Source organism: Humulus lupulus, chromosome 2 (genome assembly GCF_963169125.1).
Source record: "Humulus lupulus chromosome 2, drHumLupu1.1, whole genome shotgun sequence".
Classification (NCBI taxonomy): Eukaryota; Viridiplantae; Streptophyta; class Magnoliopsida; order Rosales; family Cannabaceae; genus Humulus; species Humulus lupulus.
Window position 1 is genome coordinate 282,536,100 of NC_084794.1, and position 21,339 is coordinate 282,557,438.

General features: G+C 35.7%; 1 protein-coding gene and 1 long non-coding RNA gene across 2 annotated transcripts; both read right to left on the reverse strand.

The window, feature by feature from the left end:
• Nucleotides 1–91: 91 nt before the first annotated feature.
• Nucleotides 92–946, reverse strand: LOC133815589 (probable diphthine methyl ester synthase). The gene is made up of 4 exons (XM_062248408.1): nt 700–946; nt 564–603; nt 272–363; nt 92–147 (listed from the first exon to the last, which is right to left on the reverse strand). Exons 1-4 carry the CDS (start codon nt 944–946, stop codon nt 92–94), a joined length of 435 nt encoding a protein of 144 aa, XP_062104392.1.
• A 10,999-nt stretch (nt 947–11,945) lies between these two features.
• On the reverse strand, nt 11,946–16,236 carry LOC133816746 (uncharacterized). Its single transcript, XR_009885446.1, has 3 exons — nt 15,620–16,236; nt 14,510–14,572; nt 11,946–12,071 (listed from the first exon to the last, which is right to left on the reverse strand). It is a non-coding gene; the product is annotated as an uncharacterized LOC133816746 (long non-coding RNA).
• Between the last annotated feature and the right edge of the window lie 5,103 nt (nt 16,237–21,339).

The window sequence follows — 21,339 nt, forward strand, 5'->3', positions numbered from 1 at the left end:
CTGGATGGGTATTGCATGTTATGACAAGACAGTGAAGAGGAGCTCCAAAATCTATCTATTGAAGTTGCTTCATTGTACCAGCCACAACGATCTAATCTGATCTTCCAATTCTAGCAAAACCAACACACTCTGTGTCTTCATTGTAAACTGCAACGCAACATAATACAACAACATTCAATGTTAAATTGATAAATTAAGTCTGATTTAGTTCTTTGAAATTCAAAGTTAAGACATGAGTGAGTCATAGAGTAATAGTAGTAGTTATCATTACTAGATTCTACTTTTGCTTGTACAACTTCCAGGAGCTGCTCAATGGAAATCTTTATTGTCATGTACCTAGGTGGTTCATACTGCTTCTTCCCTCTAAAATTAAACAAGAAATACAGAGAGAATGCATTAGTTGGTCTTGCAGTCCAAACAAAACAAAAAATTGGTGAAAATTGTGTTCTTTTGATAATTCTTTGCAAAATGTCATTCCAAACAAGATGTCGAGCATTTTTTATGGCTGTGTTTGAAAAGGTTTTTTGTACAATAAAAAAATGGTCAATCACTTGAAAACATACCTGCATAAAGATTCCAGGGAGGGTTCCTTCACACGAATATCTGTGATAACAAGAGTAAAAAGAAATGTTTGTGTTAATAAGAATCTCAGATTTTGTAACTCTTATCAGAATTTCAGAGAACCTTGTCTCACCTCACCTAATAAGCAGAGAGTATGTAGACCAAGATTCCGGTTGCTTTGAATTTTCTCATAGAAGTTGTCTGGTCTCCAGGTTTCAGTAAAGAATGGTATTGACACTGTCTCTCCATAACGATAGAGTTGCAACCCACAAATTCCAATGGCATTCATCACTGAAGCATTGTGTATTACTTTGACAACAATACCCAATTTCTTTGCCCGAACAACAAGATCAGTGTGAGTTGTTGCTCTTAGTAGGAAATCCATATGTAAACATGAGGAAGAATAGAGGGAAATTTAAGTAAATTGAACAAAGAATCGCATGTATATAATGTTAACCCAAGATATGTTTCCAAGAGGGGGGGTGAATTGGAAATTTAAACTAATTTCGGAAATTTAAAACTTAATATGCCAAATTATGCAATAAATCAAATTTATCAAGTAAAATCAAATAATATGGCAATCAAATAGATATAGCAAATAATCAAACTTGTAATGTAAAGAGTTGAAGGTTAAGAAATCGCAAACTCTCGAATTTTACAAGGTTCGGTAGAACTAAGCCACCTACGTCCTTGGTCTTCAAAGCTAAGGACCTAGCTTTGAGTTCAACTATCGAGCCAAGTTAGCGGGCTTGACTAACCCTTACAACCGGGAATTTTTCACCAAGGTATTTCCAAACCTCTTACAATAGTTTTCCACCACCAAGGACTATCAACCTCTTTTTCGGATTGTTGAAGTGCCAATCTCACTCTAACCGGGTTGTTTACAAAACCGGTGCCAACCTCACCTCAATCTCAATATGGGAATGTGTTTGATATTACAAGCAAAAATCACTCTAGAAGTATGATAATACAATGAGAAACCTAGAGTGATTAGCAAGCACACTTAGAAGAAATAAATACAAATTTTGGCTCAAGTGTGTGAATATGTGTTTGGATGAGTTAAACTTTGAAAGCTCTTTGAAATCAATGGATTTGGTTTGGTATATGTAATAAATGCTCAGCCAACCTCCAACTTTGAGTGAAAAACGAGTTTATATAGAGTTTGGGAAAAAACTAGCCGTTTATAGCCGTTAGGGATCAATTTTCGAAGCTGTCTGCCGCGAACCGGAAGTCCGGATGAGGGAACCGGAATTCCGGTTGCCCATCCGGAATTCCGGATGGCAAACAGAGAGCAAAATCAGTTTTAAGCCTATTTTCCCATTTTTCAATTCTTTATAACTTTTAGCTCGTTTATCCGATTTCAAAAATTCCAATTGCGTTACGACCGTATCGGGATGTATTTTCTTAAAAGTGAATTTAGGATAATTATTTCTCATTTTAAAAAATCACCATTTTTTAGTGCGTGAGTGAGCCAAATTCTATACTTATGACTTAAAGTATACTTGCAATCACTTTACAAGACTAAGAAATGAAGTTAAACCTTTATCTTGAGTTTCTTGAGTCTTGAAGTCCATTTCGGGTCGTTTCCGGAAAACTTGGTAAAATGACCATTTTGCCCTTGGTCATAATTTTGACTTTGAAGTGCTAATTCACTTTAGTTTTTGCTACAAAATCAACAAATCATTAGTAACAAATAATAATCAAATATTTGTTAATCATCAAAACAAGGAGACTTAAGAGTTTGGGTCAACAATCTCCCCCTTTTTGATGATATCAAATATTTGATTATTTTACAAGGGAAAGAAGATATTTTTAAATATGAATATTAGATTAGCTCCCCCTTAATGTGTGCAAGGATAAAAGAAATTTACCTTTTAGTTTTACCTTGCATGATTTTGTAAGCTCCCCCTCAATATATCACCTAAGTTCAAATAACATTGTTAGTCTTAGATATTGAGGTTTTGCCAAATATAAAAAAAAAAAATCCTATCACTTCTCCCCCTTTTGATTCATCAAAAAGGATGGCAAAGGAATTCACAAAATAAATTATAAACAAACATAGATTAAATAGTTTAAGCATTCATACATAAGGCATAAAGCCATGCAAACACATAAGTACATAGAAAAATAAAATAAAACATAAAGGAATGCAAGACTAGAAAAACATGCAAATGCCTATGATGGTGGCCCCCCAAACCGCCTCATGTAGGCCTTCATCTCCTCCATTTCATTACGAACATCTTGGAAGCCTTGTGCCATGTCACTCCGCAAGTTGGTAAATTGAGTGTTCATGTCGGTGTGAAGACGAGCAAAGGCCTCCTCAAGGTTGAATTGAGATGCTTGAGGCATTGGAGCTTCTTCTTCATCGGCTTGCTCCTCGTCTTCACTTTCGCTTGCGGGTAACCCAAAGCTCTCCTCTTCTTCACTTTCATCGCCTACTTCAAGGCCCTCTTGCCTTCTTTGGCCTCTTTTGGGAGTGAAGACCCACTTATTGTTGATAAGAGCATACCCTAAGCTTGTGAAAGATTTATGACCGAGCTTATCCCCTTCGGTAGGATCAACCTTCTTTTCACCCGTGATGGGAACTCCTAAGAGAGGTAGGAGGTAGCTAAGGAGAAAGCCAAATGGGAGGGACTTAACCATGTTGGGTTTATTCACATCAACAATAAACCGAAGAATAAGATTCCCTAGGTTGATTCGTGCTTTTTTGGTGAGGATAAGGTATAAAATGAATATATCGATGTTGTTGACCTCATCCTTATGACCACTTCTAGGAGCAAGATTGTTGATGATAAAAAGTTGGAGAATTTTGGCTTCTAAAGTAAGATTGTGAAACTTTGGTTTGATGAAAATGGGGCCTTTCTCCACAAAGGACTCTAGAACACTCATTCATAGCAAAAAGTTCATCATTCTTAAGAGTGGTTTTTGGTTCTAGCAAGAGTCCCTCATTTGGTGCTCCTAGCAAGTTATTGAGAGATTCTACATTAATTTCAAAGGGGACATCTCCAATAGTGCCTCTAACTCCTAGGGGTGCATGGTTAGGTTTGATGCAAGCATAGAAGGCTCTAACCAACCTAGGGTACATGGGTGTCTTAATATTGATAAATGATTTCCACCCTAACATTTCAAAGTGATAGCTAAATTTGACACAAGCTAGGCTTGGAAGGTCACAAAACTTACCTTTGATAATAGGCCTAGAGGAGAAAGCTTCATGGAACCTATTGAAGTCCTCTTGGTTGTAGAAGAGAGTGGGTTCATTTCTGCCTTTAGCCCTTTTCTCCCTGATTTGTTCAGCATTGAGAACCCTCTTGCTCTTCCTTGGGTTGGATGATGAGGCCATTGAAGGGAAAACAAGAAAAGAAAGAGAGTTTTGGAGAGAAATGGATGATGAAGTAAGGGTTTGAGGGAGAGATTTTTGAGAGGAAAGAGAGAGGAGGCTTGTATTTTAGGGTGTAGAGTCAGAATGGGGAAAAAAAGAGTCGTGGGTAGGGTTTTTATTTTGAACAAAATGCATTTAAAAAAGGCAAAAAAAAAAAATTGAAGGGCTGCTGTCAGGCGCCAACCGGAATTCCGGTTGGTCTGTGCACAGCCAACCGGAATTCCGGTTGGTGCACCAGCCCAGCCCACTTTTCGAAAAAAATGCCCAAAAACTTCGTTTTTAACCCAATTGACCCCAAACTTTTTCTAACACCTAAAATATGAGAAAATGAACATGCTCAAACAAGAAAATCTGAAAAATGTTGAAAAATGACAATTTACGGTAAGTTTTAAAAAAGAATACAAGAAAGCCAAAAACCTACCAAAAACGAAATCTGTTCAACCAAATTGAAAAATTATTTTTCCAGCAGTTCAAGAATATCAAATATGAGGTGTGTGAAGTGACGGAATTGAGAAATATTAAAAATTGAGAATTTTGGGTAGATTTTTCGAAAAATGCCTTAAAAGGCCTTGAAAAGTATAAATCTACCAAAAATGAGTTTTATGCATTCAAATCGAAAAATTCTTTTTGCAACACCTCAAGAATGTTAAATGTGAGATGTGGGAAGTTACGGATTTGAAAAATGATGAAAATTGAGTAAGTTTGGCGAAAAACACTCATTTAGGCAAAAACTAACAAATTTTCAATACTTAGCATACCTAAAAAATGTTCAAAGAGTAATTCAAGCATAGAAACCCTATAGGCATACTAGATATACTTATTTAGACATGTTCAAACACATAAACACATATACTAAGCACATATGAAAAAATTCTCATATTTACTCAATCAAAAATGAGTTCAAAGTTCACCAAAAATTCATACCATGACCTATAATTTGATTTTTCAAGGAGTACAAAGTCATATATCATTTAGTTAATTTATTTATGCATTTGAAACATGTAAATATCATATTGAGAGTACATATGCATAAATTGATAAGTAAAGAGAGATATGATACCAATGATTTAAAGTCGCTAGTGAACCTTATATTTCATTGAGGTTGGTCATTCCTAGCTCTCTTCTAATGAAACTAAATCTCTCATCACTAAGAGGCTTGGTGAATATGTCCGCTAATTGAAATTCGGTGCTTACAAAGTCTAGTATGATTTCACCTCTTTGGATATGGTCTCTAAGGAAATGGTGCCTTATATCAATATGCTTGGCTCTAGAATGCAAGATTGGATTCTTAGAGAGGTTAATGGCAATAGTATTGTCACACTTTATGGGTGTACATTCAAAATCAACATCAAAATCCTTAAGAGTTTGTTTCATCCAAAGTATTTGAGCACAACAACTACCGACGGCTATGTATTCGGCTTCGGTTGTGGATAGGGCTACCGAGTTTTGTTTCTTGCTAAACCATGACACTAAAGAGTTTCCTAGAAAGTGACATGTTCCACTAGTACTTTTCCTATCCGACTTACAACCGGCAAAGTCCGCATCCGAGTAACTAATGATTTCAAAGTTTGAGTTCTTGGGATACCAAAGTCCTAGATTCATTGTGCCTATCAAGTATCTAAAGATTCTCTTAACGGCACTTAAGTGGGATTCCTTGGGACATGATTGGTACCTAGCACATAGACCAACACTAAACAAAATATCGGGTCTACTAGCGGTTAAATATAATAATGAACCAATCATACCTCGATACTTGGTGATGTCAACATCCTTACCACTTTCATCCTTGTCCATCTTTATGGAGGTGCTCATAGGGGTTTTCATGGACTTTGCATTGGCCAAGTCAAACTTTTGAAGTAGATCCTTGATGTACTTGGATTGACTTATGAATATTCCATTCTTTTGTTGCTTTATTTGAAGTCCAAGGAAAAAGTTGAGCTCTCCCATCATGCTCATCTAGAATTCACTATGCATACACTTTGAAAATTCTTCACAAAGAACATCATTAGTAGCACCAAAAATAATATCATCAACATATATTTGTACTATAATAATGTCTTTTGATTTTCTTTTAATAAAAAGTGTATTATCCGCTTTTCCCATTGAAAAACCATTTGAGATAAGAAAAGTGCTTAAACGATCATACCAAGCTCTAGGAGCTTGCTTTAAACCATATAATGCTTTCTTTAATTTGTAAACATGGTTAGGGTGTTTGTGATCTTGAAAACCGGGGGGTTGAGAGACATAAACCTCTTCCATAATGTATCCATTTAAGAAAGCGTTTTTAACATCCATTTGATACAAGACAAAATTCTTGTGGCATGCAAAAGCTAATAACATTCTTATGGACTCAAGTCTTGCTACCGGGGCAAAGGTCTCCTCATAATCAATTCCTTCTTCTTGATTGTAACCTTGGGCCACTAATCTAGCCTTGTTACGCACAATGACCCCATGCTCATCTACCTTATTTCTATAGACCCATTTTGTTCCTATCACCGATTGGTGTGACGGTCTTGGAACTAACTCCCAAACATCATTTCTAATAAATTGATTTATTTCTTCTTGCATAGCTAGAAGCCAAGATTCATCGAACTCGGCCTCTTTAAAATTCTTTGGTTCAATTTGAGAAATAAAAGCAATGAAATTACATAAGTTTCTAAGGGAGCTTCTAGTTGTGACTCCTTGTGAAGGATCACCTAGAATTTGGTCTATAGGATGAGCACTTTTGAACTTCCACTCATGAGGGAGGTTAGAATCCATACCTTTGCTTTCATTTACCTTTTCCTCGGGTAGTTCCTCTTTGGGAGTTTGTGATGGAGCGTTAGATGATTCTCCAATGTCAAGCTTTTGAACCTCTTCTCCCAAACCTACAACATCATCATCTACACTTTTGCTTGTAGGAGGGTTAGACTCATCAAATGCAACATGAATAGATTCTTCAACAACATTAGTTCTTTTGTTATAAATTCTATAAGCTTTACTATGTGTTGAATAACCTATAAAAATTCCAACATCGGATTTTGCATCAAATTTTCCAAGGTTGTCCTTGGTGTTCAAAATATAGCATTTACATCCAAAAACTCTAAAATATCCAATGTTGGGTTTTCTCCCTTTCCAAAGCTCATAAGGGGTTTTATTCATGTTAGGCCTAATGAAAACACGGTTCAAAATATAACAAGAAGTATTAACGGCCTCGGCCCAAAAATATTTAGGTAATGAGATTTCATTGAGCATTGACCTAGCCATTTCTTGAATTGTTCTATTCTTCCTTTCGACAACTCCATTTTGTTGTGGAGTTCTTGGAGCCGAAAAGTTATGGTTAAAACCATGTTCATCACAAAACAATTCTAAAGCATCATTGTCAAACTCTCCACCATGATCACTCCTAATGGAGGTGATTGAATACCCTTTTTCATTTTGCACACTCTTACAAAATTTAACTAGATTTTCCAAAACATCATTTTTGAGTTTCAAAAATATAACCCATGTAAATCTAGAAAAATCATCAACAATCACAAATGCATAGTATTTACCACCTAGACTAGCAATTCTTGAAGGACCAAATAAATCAATATGAAGCAATTGCAAAGGTCTAGAGGTTGAAATCTCTTTCTTGGAATGAAAAGATGTTTTAATTTGTTTTCCAAATTGGCATGCATCACAAAGTTTATCTTTAACAAAAGGAATAGATGGCAAACCAACAACAAGATCTTTTCTAACCAACTTTGAAAAAGAATCCATACTAGCATGTCCTAATCTTCTATGCCACAACCAAGAATTATCATTCATAACGGTTAAACATTTATTTTTGCTATCAAAGGAATCAACATCAATAACATAAACATTATCCTTCCTTTCTCCAACAAAAATAACTTCATTGGTTGAAGCATTTTCAATGGAGCATTTTGAGGATTCAAAAACAACACGAAAATCTTTATCACATAGTTGACTAATACTAAGTAAATTATGTTTAAGGTTATCAACAAGAAGCACATTTTTAATACATGGAGAGTATATGTTACCGATATCACCAATGCCCAAGATTTTTCCTTTTGAATTGTCTCCAAAAGTGACAAAGCCACTGTCCTTGCTCTTAAAACTCGAAAATCTTGATGGGTCACCGGTCATATGCTTGGAACAACCACTATCCAAGAACCACAAGCTTTTGCTCTTCCTTGTTGATTCCTACAAAAATAAAATCATTTGTTGGCCTTTGGTACCCAAACAACTTTGGGTCCTTTCTTGTTAGTTTTGGAACCCTTTGGTACCCATTTGGTCTTGCCTAGATATGCATATCTCTTTACATGACAATATGAAATAGTATGACCATCTTGGTTACAATATGTGCATGTAAAGTGTGGTAGGCTAGTTGGTTTTACAAAGAAGTTTCTCAAAAAATTTTGTTTCCTACTAGGATCATATCCAATACCACTTTTTCCAAAACCACAAGATTGACTCCCTAGCATAAGTTCATAGCCTTCTTTACCTTTTGTAAAAGTATATATGTCATTCTTAAGGCTTTTTATGTTATCATGCAATTTTCCAATTTATTTCTTATAAGAGGAGAAAGTAGTACATTGAGATTTAGTTAAGAGTTCTTTTTCATTTAATTTCAAAATCTCAATTTCTTTTAATAGCATGTTGGTCTTTTCTCTAAGAGTTTGGTTTTTAGCAAGCAATTTTCCAAAATCATTAAATAGATCCTTAAATGAACTAGACAACTCATCATATGGTATTTCTAAGTTATCATCATCATTTTCACTATCATAATCACTTTGGCTAGAAATGCTTACCCCATCATCAAGAGCCATCATGCACATGTTAGCTACTTCATTCTTCTCCTCATTGTCGGAGTCCTCCTCATCACTATTGAGCCAATCCGCCAACATTGCCCTTCCTTTGTATTTATTTTTCTTTCTCATTGGGCAATCCATCTTCATGTGACCGGGCTTCTTGCATTCGAAGCAAATTGGTGGATCATCTTTGCTCCTTCTTTCTTTTTCTTTTGAATCACTTCCTCTTTGTGGCTTCTTCCCAAAGTTCTTCTTGAATTTCATGAACTTTTTGTACTTCTTTGTGAAGAGTGCCAAGTCCTCCATGTCGCTACACATGCTATCCTCATCGTCCTCACTAATGGCACGGGAGGAGGAAGACTTGAATGCAATAGTCTTCTTTTTCTTCTCAACTTCCTCTTCATCTTGTGCACTCATGAAAATTTCATGGTTCATGAGTGAGCCAATTAGTTCTTCCAAAGGAAGTGTTGAGAGATCCTTGGCTTCTTGAATGGCAATCACTTTGCCTTGATAGGCTTTGGTGAGACTTCTCAAAATCTTGGTCACCATCTCCTTTTGTGAAAGTACCTTGCCAAGAGAATTCAAACCATTAGTGATAGTAGTGAAACGAGTATACATGTTAGCAATAGTTTCATCCGCTTTCATCTTAAAGTTCTCATATTGAGTAGAATAAATTTGAATTTTAGTTTCCTTCATAGCATTTGTTCCTTGATGAGTGACTTCAAGCATTTTCCACATATCATAAGTGGTAGAGGCTTGTTCAATATTTTTGAACACATCTCTATCCAATCCACATATAAGTGCATATTTAGCTTTAGCATTCTTAGAAAGCATTTTCTTATCTTCTTCGTCATATGCCTCATATGTCTTAATAACTTCTTTATCATTAATGACATGTTTAGGAATGTAAGGACCATTAGACACTATATGCCACAAATCATAATCGATAGATTGAAGATATGTTTCCATCCTAATTTTCCAATAGGGAAAGTCTACTCCATTAAAGAATGGTGCTCTAGTTGTGCTTAGACCTTCTAACATGTTATTTTGTGAATTACTTGGAAACGCCATGCTCTAGATTGTAAAATCTAATCAATTAAATGAGCCCTTGCTCTGATACCAATTGTTAACCCAAGATATGTTTCCAAGAGGGGGGGTGAACTGGAAATTTAAACTAATTTCGGAAACTTAAAACTTAATATGCCAAATTATGCAATAAATCAAATTTATCAAGTAAAAGCAAATAATATGGCAATCAAATAGATATAGCAAATAATCAAACTTGTAATGTAAAGAGTTGAAGGTTAAGAAATTGCAAACTCTCGAATTTTACAAGGTTCGGTAGAACTAAGCCACCTACGTCCTTGGTCTTCAAAGCTAAGGACCTAGCTTTGAGTTCAACTATCGAGCCAAGTTAGCGGGCTTGACTAACCCTTACAACCGGGAATTTTTCACCAAGGTATTTCCAAACCTCGTACAATATTTTTCCACCACCAAGGACTATCAACCTCTTTTTCGGATTGTTGAAGTGCCAATCTCACTCTAACCGGGTTGTTTACAAAACCGGTGCCAACCTCACCTCAATCTCAATATGGGAATGTGTTTGATATTACAAGCAAAAATCACTCTAGAAGTATGATAATACAATGAGAAACCTAGAGTGATTAGCAAGCACACTTAGAAGAAATAAATACAAATTTTGGCTCAAGTGTGTGAATATGTGTTTGGATGAGTTAAACTTTGAAAGCTCTTTGAAATCAATGGATTTGGTTTGGTATATGTAATAAATGCTCAGCCAACCTCCAACTTTGAGTGAAAAACGAGTTTATATAGAGTTTGGGAAAAAACTAGCCGTTTATAGCCGTTAGGGATCAATTTTCGAAGCTGTCTGCCGCGAACCGGAAGTCCGGATGAGGGAACCGGAATTCCGGTTGCCCATCCGGAATTCCGGATGGCAAACAGAGAGCAAAATCAGTTTTAAGCCTATTTTCCCATTTTTCAATTCTTTATAACTTTTAGCTCGTTTATCCGATTTCAAAAATTCCAATTGCATTACGACCGTATCAGGATGTATTTTCTTAAAAGTGAATTTAGGATAATTATTTCTCATTTTAAAAAATCACCATTTTTTAGTGCGTGAGTGAGCCAAATTCTATACTTATGACTTAAAGTATACTTGCAATCACTTTACAAGACTAAGAAATGAAGTTAAACCTTTATCTTGAGTTTCTTGAGTCTTGAAGTCCATTTCGGGTCGTTTCCGGAAAACTTGGTAAAATGACCATTTTGCCCTTGGTCATAATTTTGACTTTGAAGTGCTAATTCACTTTAGTTTTTGCTACAAAATCAACAAATCATTAGTAACAAATAATAATCAAATATTTGTTAATCATCAAAACAAGGAGACTTAAGAGTTTGGGTCAACATATAAATGTCATATTTGGAAAGTAAGATTGAATAAAGATTAGAGAAAAGTTTGAATCTGAAAACCTAATTAATCCAACTATAATAGGATAATTTAATCTCATTGAGAAACTTGAGAAAAAAAATTATAACTTTGTCTCAAATTAGTTTTTATCCAATCCAAAACTACTTGCCAAACATGACCAAAATGAATAAAAACGAACAGTTACAATCTAAGGACTTTCAAAGGTCCTTGTGCAGCTAAGTAAGAATATTTATGATCACAATTATCTTCTTCTACATATCCATGGAATTTGAGATGGCCCAAATCAGCAATGCATATATACATACATGTAACATTCATCTAATGAGGAAGAAATGATATAATTTCTAATATAAACAAGAAAAAAAAATCACAAAGAAAAGCAAAACATAAAATTGAACGAACATACCCAAAAGGGTCGCCAACTACAAGGAAAGCCACATTAGAAACACGAGCAGCTAAGAGTATTTCATCGGCTTTTTCCTCAACCATTTCTCTATCGGCAAGAATCACTGGCCTTCCATTAAGTTTTTCCTGACCAATGAAAAAAGAAATTAATCAATAAAGTTGTTAGCTTTAGAAATTGGTGCAAAAGAAAGTAACCAAATTGAAGAGAAAGAGAAAGAAGTGTACCAGGGTAGAAAGGCCATCTAAAGAGATACCGAAAGAGAGAAGAGAAGTATAAGCTTCGATGTAGACCTTGTCGCATTGCTTTACTGCCTCTAAGCCTTTAAGAGTTATGTCTCTCTCGTCACCCAATCCCAATCCCAATCCCAATCCCACTATGTACAACATCTCTCTCTCTCTCTCTATCTCTCTTCTGCTAAAACCCTAGCTCGATTGCTCTACTTTGAAGCTAAGAGCTGAACTGCAATGAAATGCCACTAAAACCCTACTGGTGCCAAAGAATTAAAAAAAATTATTTATTCATGAGAATCTATAGTTTGTTGTTTAAAAATAACTAAACAAAAACAATATTCATAAAATATAACTATGAGAATCTTATTCTATCCTAGCCTGTTTCCTTTTCCATAAACACACAGACATATATATAAGGGTTGCATGCATTTAATCATGTCTTCTTGATTGAGTATATTTCTATAAATTCATAGCACTACACCAGTTCCTAATAGTCCAAACTAAAGAATTCAAAGTCTGTCACAAGTATCTATTATCGACAAAAAAAAATCCAATTTAAATTCAGTACTTATCAAATGTTTTCACTGTCATAATCATAGCTGCCACTAAAGCTGTGGAAGAGGCTCTTTGGTAAAGGTGTATATTATGACGCATAACCAAATTTAATATAAGTGGGCATATTAATATGAAAATACCAACAATCAAACATTATTGGACTTTGTTAATAATGATCTATGATCATTCTATCTCACTCTCGGAATTTTCTTTTTGATTTGGTGCAAGATTTAACAGATAAAGTGGGGCTTGGGTTGGGATCATAACATTATAGTTGAGATCTTGAATATTGTATTCGCTTTTGAACTATGTACAAAATCATTCAAAAGCTATGAATATTTTATATACAACATGTATGTAGTTTGCAGCAATATAATATCATTGAGTTATAATAAAACAAAAAAACTAATACAACTTTATTGTTTGCTTCTCAACACTACTGAATTTACACTATGGAAATTAATAAATAAAAAAAGGTCCAATCTCCACCAACTTCTGATTTATTTTAACTATCAATTGAATTTAAATGACCATAAAAAATAGAGTAACAGAAGAGAACAAAAGAGAGAAGAAAAAAATTTGTTAATTTCAGTAATGGGGTTGAAGCTATATAACTCTTTATGGTTGTTACGGTGTCCACAGAGGCAAATATTGAAGAAAAAGAAATTAGTTTTTCAAAAAAACTTTAATATTATTATGGTTGTGGCCCTTTGGAGTGGCAAATCAGTGGCCTTAAGTTCAGCATTTTTTCTTTCAAACATATCCTTGCTGCTCCCCACCCTAACTCACTCTTTCCTATTTATTTTATTCAAAATAATTCAAAATCGAATCAGAATGAGAAAAGAGCCAGAATCAGAATTCAAAAGAGCAAAGGCAGAAAAACTAATCCAAGAACTTAACCATCTTGAAGTTCAGATTACAAAAACACTAGACATACAAGTGAGCACTTTAAATCGCCAATCCTATTTGCTTGTAATGTCTATATAGCTAGTACTTTTGGTCTAATTTTCTTTTCTTCGTCTTCTTTTTATTTTTATGTACAGTCAAAACAAATAAGGGAACTTTATCTTGCTAATATACATCTGCAACTTGAGGACACAAAACCATATTCAATCCATACTGGTTTAGAGGTGAGAGAAGTTGAAATAAAAAGTCTACAAGAAGTCCTAGATAGGCTTTGCTTTGGAAATAAATCATATGAGACAGGAACTATGGAGTGGGACTTGTTAAATAGAGTAAAAACTCACATGTCAATTATAGCAAAGTGTAATGAGATATGGAAGAGTGAGTAAAGAGCATCAAAATTCTACTATGCTAATACCATTAAAACCAAACACATAAACACTGTCTCTAAGAGAAACACATAAAACACTGTCTCTAAGAATCATTATTAATTATTCATTTATTTTTATTTATGATTAAAAAAATAAAAAACATAGGGAATTTATAGATAATTATTAATATATATTTGATGAATTTTCTAAGAATATAGTCACTGATCTGGTCTTATATCAATGATATATAAAGTAATCCATGGTCAAAATTTAATGAACAAGTTAAATCTGATTATTATTTTGCTGATAAATTGAACCAGTGACTAATACAATTTAAAGAAGTACACATATATACTAAAATGATATCCCATCATTTTTTATGACTTTGCAGTCAAAAATAAGAAGTTGAATTCAACTGGGGGGTAAGAAACTCTGAACTTGGTAGCTTAACTAGAGACCAAAATAAAACAAAACTCATTAACTATTATATTATTGACCAGTTATAATAATATGAGTTTGAACGATTCAAGGACTCCCCTGTTTGTTCCATATTCATTTATCAATATTTCATGTGGAAAAGAAGAAATAGATGATGTTCAATATGGCTGGAAAAACATGGTTGAGATGGCTTTAGTGACGAGAATTGTTCAGAATCTGTACAAAGGTATCTCACTGCATGCATCACTCTATTATACTTGGATTTTCTACATGCATAGCAATCTTTCATTCATGAATACATGCATGATGGATGGTTCTTATTTTCTATACAAGCTTCAAATAATGTATGACATATATATTGATATGTAAATTCAACATGATAGTGCTTTTATGCAAGACATAAACTAGTCATAAGTGTACTTACTTCTCATGGAATATGAGAATTTCTTACAAGACTTCCATGATCCAAGATTCGTGGAAATTGAACCTACAAAAACCAAACACATCAAAGTTAAGTCAAGAGATAAAATAAACCTAATATCCCAAAACTCAAAGGTAATGTGAAATAATAGATAAAAGTGGAAGAGCCAAAACAACAAACATTATGAAGACAAAATATATACACAAATCTTAGATTTACAGGTTTTTTATATTTGAAATAGAGGGGGATCCATAACAAGAGCAAAAAATACATCTAAGTACAATATCTGTGAATGTAATGAACTAGCATGAGCTTTTTTTTGTACCTTCAATATAGGACTAGAGTAAGAGAACAGTATAACCAGCCTAAAAAAATTCAAAGCTCCACAAATATACAATATATAAAGTCTCTTTAAATAAATTCCATAATCTTTAATATTGTCTTAGTTTAGACAAAGTTCAAGCAAGTTTATTTATTCTCCAGAGACACAAACAGAGAAAACTAGGTGTTTTATGTAGGAGCATTAATTTAAAGATCCAATCCTAATAATACATCAAATTATAACATAGACAGAGTATCCTTAGAACACTTGAAACTATTTGCTAACTAACTTATGGTTTGGTTTTACAATTCTCAACCTAACTTGCTTATTCCCACCATCATAATTAGGATGCAAGTTAATGATATAGCAACTAAAAAAAAAAACCTTTTCAAGCAAAAGTTTGTGCAACCTGTTTGACTTTGATATCAAGGTACTCAGTGCATTCAGTACTTCAAACTACAGTTACATATTGAAAGATTAAAAATTTAAATATAAATTTAAAGATAAATCTAAAAGGGATTAAATAGACCTTGTTAAACTAATATTCTAGAGGCAAACACAAATGCAAAACAAAGAAACAAACCTAAGCAAAAGAAAAGACACAATAATAATTATTAGATATCAATTTATAATCCAGCTATTCGATAGTCAATTACAAACTAAAATGACATTTTGTTAATAAAATAATCAAGAAAAACTATGTGCAATATTAAAGTAAAAAAATATGTATGTAACTTGAAAACAGAAATATCAACACACTTAAACGGTAAAATATTAATTGTTTCCCTCACCAATAAAAACTCAGGAGCCATGCAGGTGGTGGGACTGAGGTACACGCAACACACACAAGAGATTGTGAATCACTAGTAAAAAAATATATTATACTTTTTTGAACAAAAGCAAAGCCTATATATGATGCAAAAATATACTATACTCAAACTAAGATATGGACAAATGAATATTGATGTTCAAATTTGTTTACAAGACTATACGATGCAAAAATACAAATACCAGAGTGATAAATACACAAGGTGAGGAAACTTAAACAACTAAAATAATGTTCATTCTAAACATGCTAGCTTCTTCCATTCTTTTAAGGATGTAAAATTTGAGAGACCTAAAAAGCAAGGTTAATGCATGCGTTAATTTAGATATATGTGGTCAAAAGGTTAAAAAAAAGTTCAATATGTTATATAATTAGACAAACAAAAATACGTTAAATTATAAAATGCATTCAACATGTTATTTCATAAAGAGTCATTGTACACACAGTCAAAATATTTTGTATAGCATGATCAGGTGCCAAGTCTTGCACATTATTTTGTCTAAAAGCAAGAAAGTCATAATAAGGTATGAGCATTGAAAAAAGAGAAGACTTTGTTCTAAAATTACGTGGTTCATATTTATAATGCATGAAATATAATCAAGAATAATGCATCAATGACACAAGTATAAATCAATAGATGCAATTTGTGGTTCATTCATGAAATGAAAGATTAACTCATAGGAAAGTTCCATTAGAATATTTGTATTAAAAGTAGTCATCTTTAGTAGCTATACTAGAAATGGTAACTTATTAGGACAATAATAAAAGAAAATGGTGGTGTTAAAGCAAGATTACACAGTGCGCAACTCCCATGCTTACACATATATATGTTATATATTATGTGTTTAAAAATGGCTAATTATACAACTACAAAATAAGAATGAAGAATGAAAACAAAAGAATACTGATTTTAACTCAGACTTTTCCTCAAACAGATGGTATGCATCAAAACTTTGAGTATACTTTAATGACTTAATAATAAGAAATATGTGTTCATGTATATATGTGTGAGAGAGAAACAGGGGGGAAATGATAGAGAAGTTAAACAAAATTTACTTGCAATACTAATCCAACCACAATAGTAATAAAATTATTGAGATTAGCTTATGGGACATAGTGACAATAAAAATGAGATAGTAATTATCATAATATTGTAACAATTAAAGGCACCAAAATCACATTTTCGTGAGTCAAATTTTGTGATCAATATATGCAAGGGATGGTGAAATAAAGAATTTGATCACTTGATTGTAGAGTGCAGAACAATAAAATAACAAATCTCATAAATTACTATAAAGTAAAAAACAGTTTAGAATCACAAAAGAATACAAGATTTTGATGCCTAGTAGAAAAGTTTTTGGTCACAACAAACCAAGTATTAATGATACAATAAGAAATATTACTAACTATCCCTAATGAAAACAGAACATAGAAATTTCAAGGTAAAACCAAATCAATTAACAACAAAACCCACATACAAATATCCAAAATAAAACAGAAGTTACAACAAAAGAGCTCCATACTGTTTCCTTCAAGGTCTCTAGGGGTTCACTCCATTTGGAGCCAAAACATTGGGAAAAGTGGCGTAAGAGGGAAGTCGAGTGGACTTCACTCCTTCAATTTGACTACAGAGAGCAAGATACGAGAACCATTTAAACAAAAAGAAATACATAAATTACTTTACAATAATAAAAAAAAATACACAAACCAGGAATTGAACACCCATGGCACCCCGTCGCACAACCATCTCCAGCCCACGCAACCCAGTCGATGTCAACTATAAAACAGAACGAGAGAGAGAGAGAGATCTTTACCTGCACTAACGAGTCTCCGAGTCCACGTCTTCGAGCCTCCGGCAGTCCCGCTGAGCCTTGTCAGCCCCGTCGACCTCCACCATGGTTGAAGCCTCGTATATCCCCGCACCGTCGTAGTTGAAGCCCCAACAGCTGCTAGTGTTTCGAGCAGGAGAGAGAGAGAAGGAGAGGGATCGAGGAAGAGTGAGAGGGGAGAGTGGCTTGGAAAGGAAAGAGATAGGGTTTTCATTTGAGATATTTTGTTTTGGGAAACAATAATTCATTTGCCACTTTTTTTTTATAGATATTTTAGGTATTTTAGTATTTTTATCTATTATAATACTTTTGCAATACTGTTTGTTGACGCCGTTTTTCGTCAATAGATAAAAGAAGAGAGCACGTAAATAATTAAAGACAATGGCCAAAAGAAACAAACGAATCAAACACACAATTTTTTACGTGGTTCAGCAGTTAAATCTGCCTAGTCCACGAGTCTCTGTTATTAACCTCAAGATTATCTCTGAACAATTCTTTAGCATGAATTCTACAGAGTTTTCTCTCAAGGATCAGAATTTCGGTCCTTTACAATGGTGCATGACTTCTCTATTTATAGAGAAGGATGCAGAATACTATCCCACATATTTTGGGTAGTTACTCTTTTGTGAATAAAAATAAATGGCTTTAAATGCCAATAATCAGATATAAAAGGAAACGTCCCCCAAAGATCAGGGGGCGTATAACTGTATTAAATAATATCCCACAATTCTTGGGGATTTACATCAATTAATGAGGGCTACATCTCATAGTTATAATACTTGTAGATATTCAAGGTGGTTATAGTGTATCTTCAAGGCTCCAGCATTTCTGGTCTCATGTCATTGTGCGAGCCACTGACATCTCCCGAGCTAACGTTTCTTTCGAGATGGGATATCGAGCTCAAGAACCATGCTCCGAAGTTCCTGAAGATGAAGGTGTTCTCGGAGCTACCTTTCGAGATTGAGGTCATTTCGAGATCACCGCATTCGAGATCATACATCATACTTTGCAGGCTCGACTTACAATCCTAGATCACTCTAATCCTCACGAGACCATTTGTTGCGAACTCAGCTTTCGAGGTCATATTTACTATGGCTCGAAATCTGGGTATAACATTTTGCCCCCTCAAAAGTATTTGTTCGAATCCTAAGAGAAGGAAACTTTTGAACTACTCTTTCTGGGAACCATACCGTCACACTCTTGAAAATGAACACGTGCCAGATGGGTATTGCTCACTTTAGGTACTTGAGTACCTTGGGAACACGCCCACGATCGTTCGTCTGACAACTTTTCGGCACCATCTTGTCACCGATTCCCATCCATTCGATCTGTTGAGGATTTTAACCAACGCTCCTGATCAATTTAGTTTTCCCACCTATATATATAAGACCTCCTCTTCGTCTTCTTCTTTAAGTTTGTTCATCGTAAACCAGAAAGAAAAGAAAAACAAGAAAGCCAGAAACTTTCTTAAGAAGCTTCCGTCCCGTGCATGTTTTCTCGACCCAAAAAACAAAGGAATCCTGGTCTGTTCGAGTCAGTGAGTTCTTTCTTGCAACCTCTTCTCCGAACGACGATTTTGCTGCAATCACCATCACTGTGTAAGTATGCCATTTTTGTTTTTAGCTCTTTTTTTTTATGTCGTAGTTGTTGCGTATACTAGAATGATACGATAGGAGGTTTTGAATCAATAGGCGTTTATGTTTTCTGGATTTTCTTTCTGGATGTCCGCCTCTGGTTTATGCCCAGTTTTGTCCTTTGAACGGAGTTTCAAATTTCTGGGTTTTGAAAATTTTAGGCCATGTTTCTTGTACACTAAGTTTTCGGGTAAAAACCCTTGTTCTTGACAATTACACTAAACCCAAAAATGCCCTTTCCTGGCTAACCGCCACCTTTCTTTCCCTTGAATTTCGGGATTTTCAAAATATCATCCACGTTCTTTTTCTTCCCTGTGGAACACGCGCTCTGACTCTTTAGTGAGGGTCTTAATACTTAGTTTCTTGTCCTTAGATATCCGAGCTCATCCCATCGAGCTCGTGATCCTTGCATGCATGGCCCTCACCATTTTTTCTTTCTCGTTAGATGTCACAGAATCCTGAAAGACGGTGGGGGTCATTACGAGCAATCCCTTACGAGCCCAAATCTCCGAGCCCGGAATCGGTCTTTGCCCGGAACCAACGTCGGATAAAAGAATACGAGCTTGCCCGCGAGCAGGAGGACATTCGAGATCACTATCGTCGTCAGATAGACGAGGTCATTGAAAAGAAGAGAAAAGTCCTTCGGGAAGCCATCTATCCGGAGCCCAACCCAGGACCTAGGCCAATTCCCCTCGACCCAGCGTTAAAAGTCACGATTGCATACCACCCAAGGGAACTCCAGTTTTCCTTAATGACGGAGCCTTCGTCTTCACAGCCTAGGAGGGAGATGTTTGAAGTCGAATTCTACCAGAGCTCGGTTACCACCACTGACCAAATAACTGATATCTTGGCCCTCCATGGTCTTAGTTCGTTGGACACACTGAAGTGTCGAGCTCCGACAAGGCATGAACGGAGCTGTTTCGCCCCTGGGGGTCGCGATTCCAGTGTGAAATACGCGGTCTGGAGCCAGGAACATATAAGGGCAGGAGCTTTGCTGCCCCTGAAGTCCTTTTTCAGAGACTTCACTGATTTCGTTGGGTTGGCTCCATTCCAACTCAACACCAATTCATACAGGGTGTTGTCTGCCCTGAGGTCCTTGTTCCACGAGCTGGGACAGGGCCTTCTCCCCAAGAGATTTTATATCTCTTTTGTTTGAAGAGCAATCCCTCCCGAGCTCGGGGAGGAGATGGTTTTTACTATCTTTCGAGCTACCCCAAAGAGACAAAGATCTTTGAAGATCTTCCAAACCACCCTCCTGATTCCAAGAAGGCTCTTTTCTGGACAGACGGTCTGTCCCCGTCTCGACATCATTCTTTCAGGCGAATTCGTAAGTTCTCTTGTTACTATATATTTTTAAGCTCAGAATTTTAGCCCTAAAATCCATATTTAGTTGAAGTGTACCTCGTCTTTCAGCTAACTTTCAGCGTCCCACCCCTGACGAAACAATGAAGGAGCACAGAGAGGCCCTGCTCCGACTTCCCTACGGCAGGAAGTCTCTCTCATTTCTATTACATGAGGACAAGCTACGAGCTTGTGGGTTGTTGGGACAGGGCCAGTCAACCTCTGACTGGTCCAGTAAAAAATATGAACGCTGGGAGGAAGTGCCACTGCCCACAGGCATCCTTCCTCCGAGGAGAGAAAGGAAAGCATCTCTCCCAATTCGCTCGAGAAGTCCGCGGTCGGGAAATGAGGCCAATGACGAAGCCTCGAGTTCGGACTCCGGTGGAGGTAAAACCCTTCCTACTTCGCGAATGTGGTCCCCCACTTTATTAAAACACAGGCCCAATAGACTAGTCTCGTGCCCACAGGATAGATACCACTTCTACATATGGAGTTGGGTAGATGACTGTGTCCATAGGTTTGATAGTGGGCTCGGGAAATATGATACCATGTACACCACGGACAAGGTGTGGAATGGGATAGCGGTGCAGTACGGGACCAATGACTATAGGGACCTCTCGAGGTTATCACCAACTTATAGGGAAGGCACTCCCCCCGCCTCTTCTGAAGACGGGGGAATTTCATGGTCCCCAAGCTCAAGCTCGGGGGAAAGTTCCAGTTAGGTTTTTTCTACCATCATTCTATACGTCTGTGATACTGAAGTAACTTGTACACCTCTTTTACTGACTCACTGCGTTGACTTGTGCAGGCGATATGGACTCCGACCTCGACGCCCTTATCGACAATGCGGGTGCCAAGAGGAGCAAACGCCTCAGGTCAGG

Coding starts and splice junctions, on each gene's coding strand:
- LOC133815589 (XM_062248408.1), bottom strand. CDS start 946: ATGGATTTCCTACTAAGAGCAACAACTCACACTGATCTTGTTGTTCGG. Junction 604..699: donor ACATACTCTCTGCTTATTAG/GTGAGGTGAGAC, acceptor TTGTTATCACAG/ATATTCGTGTGAAGGAACCC. Junction 148..271: donor ACAAGCAAAAGTAGAATCTA/GTAATGATAACT, acceptor GTTGCGTTGCAG/TTTACAATGAAGACACAGAG.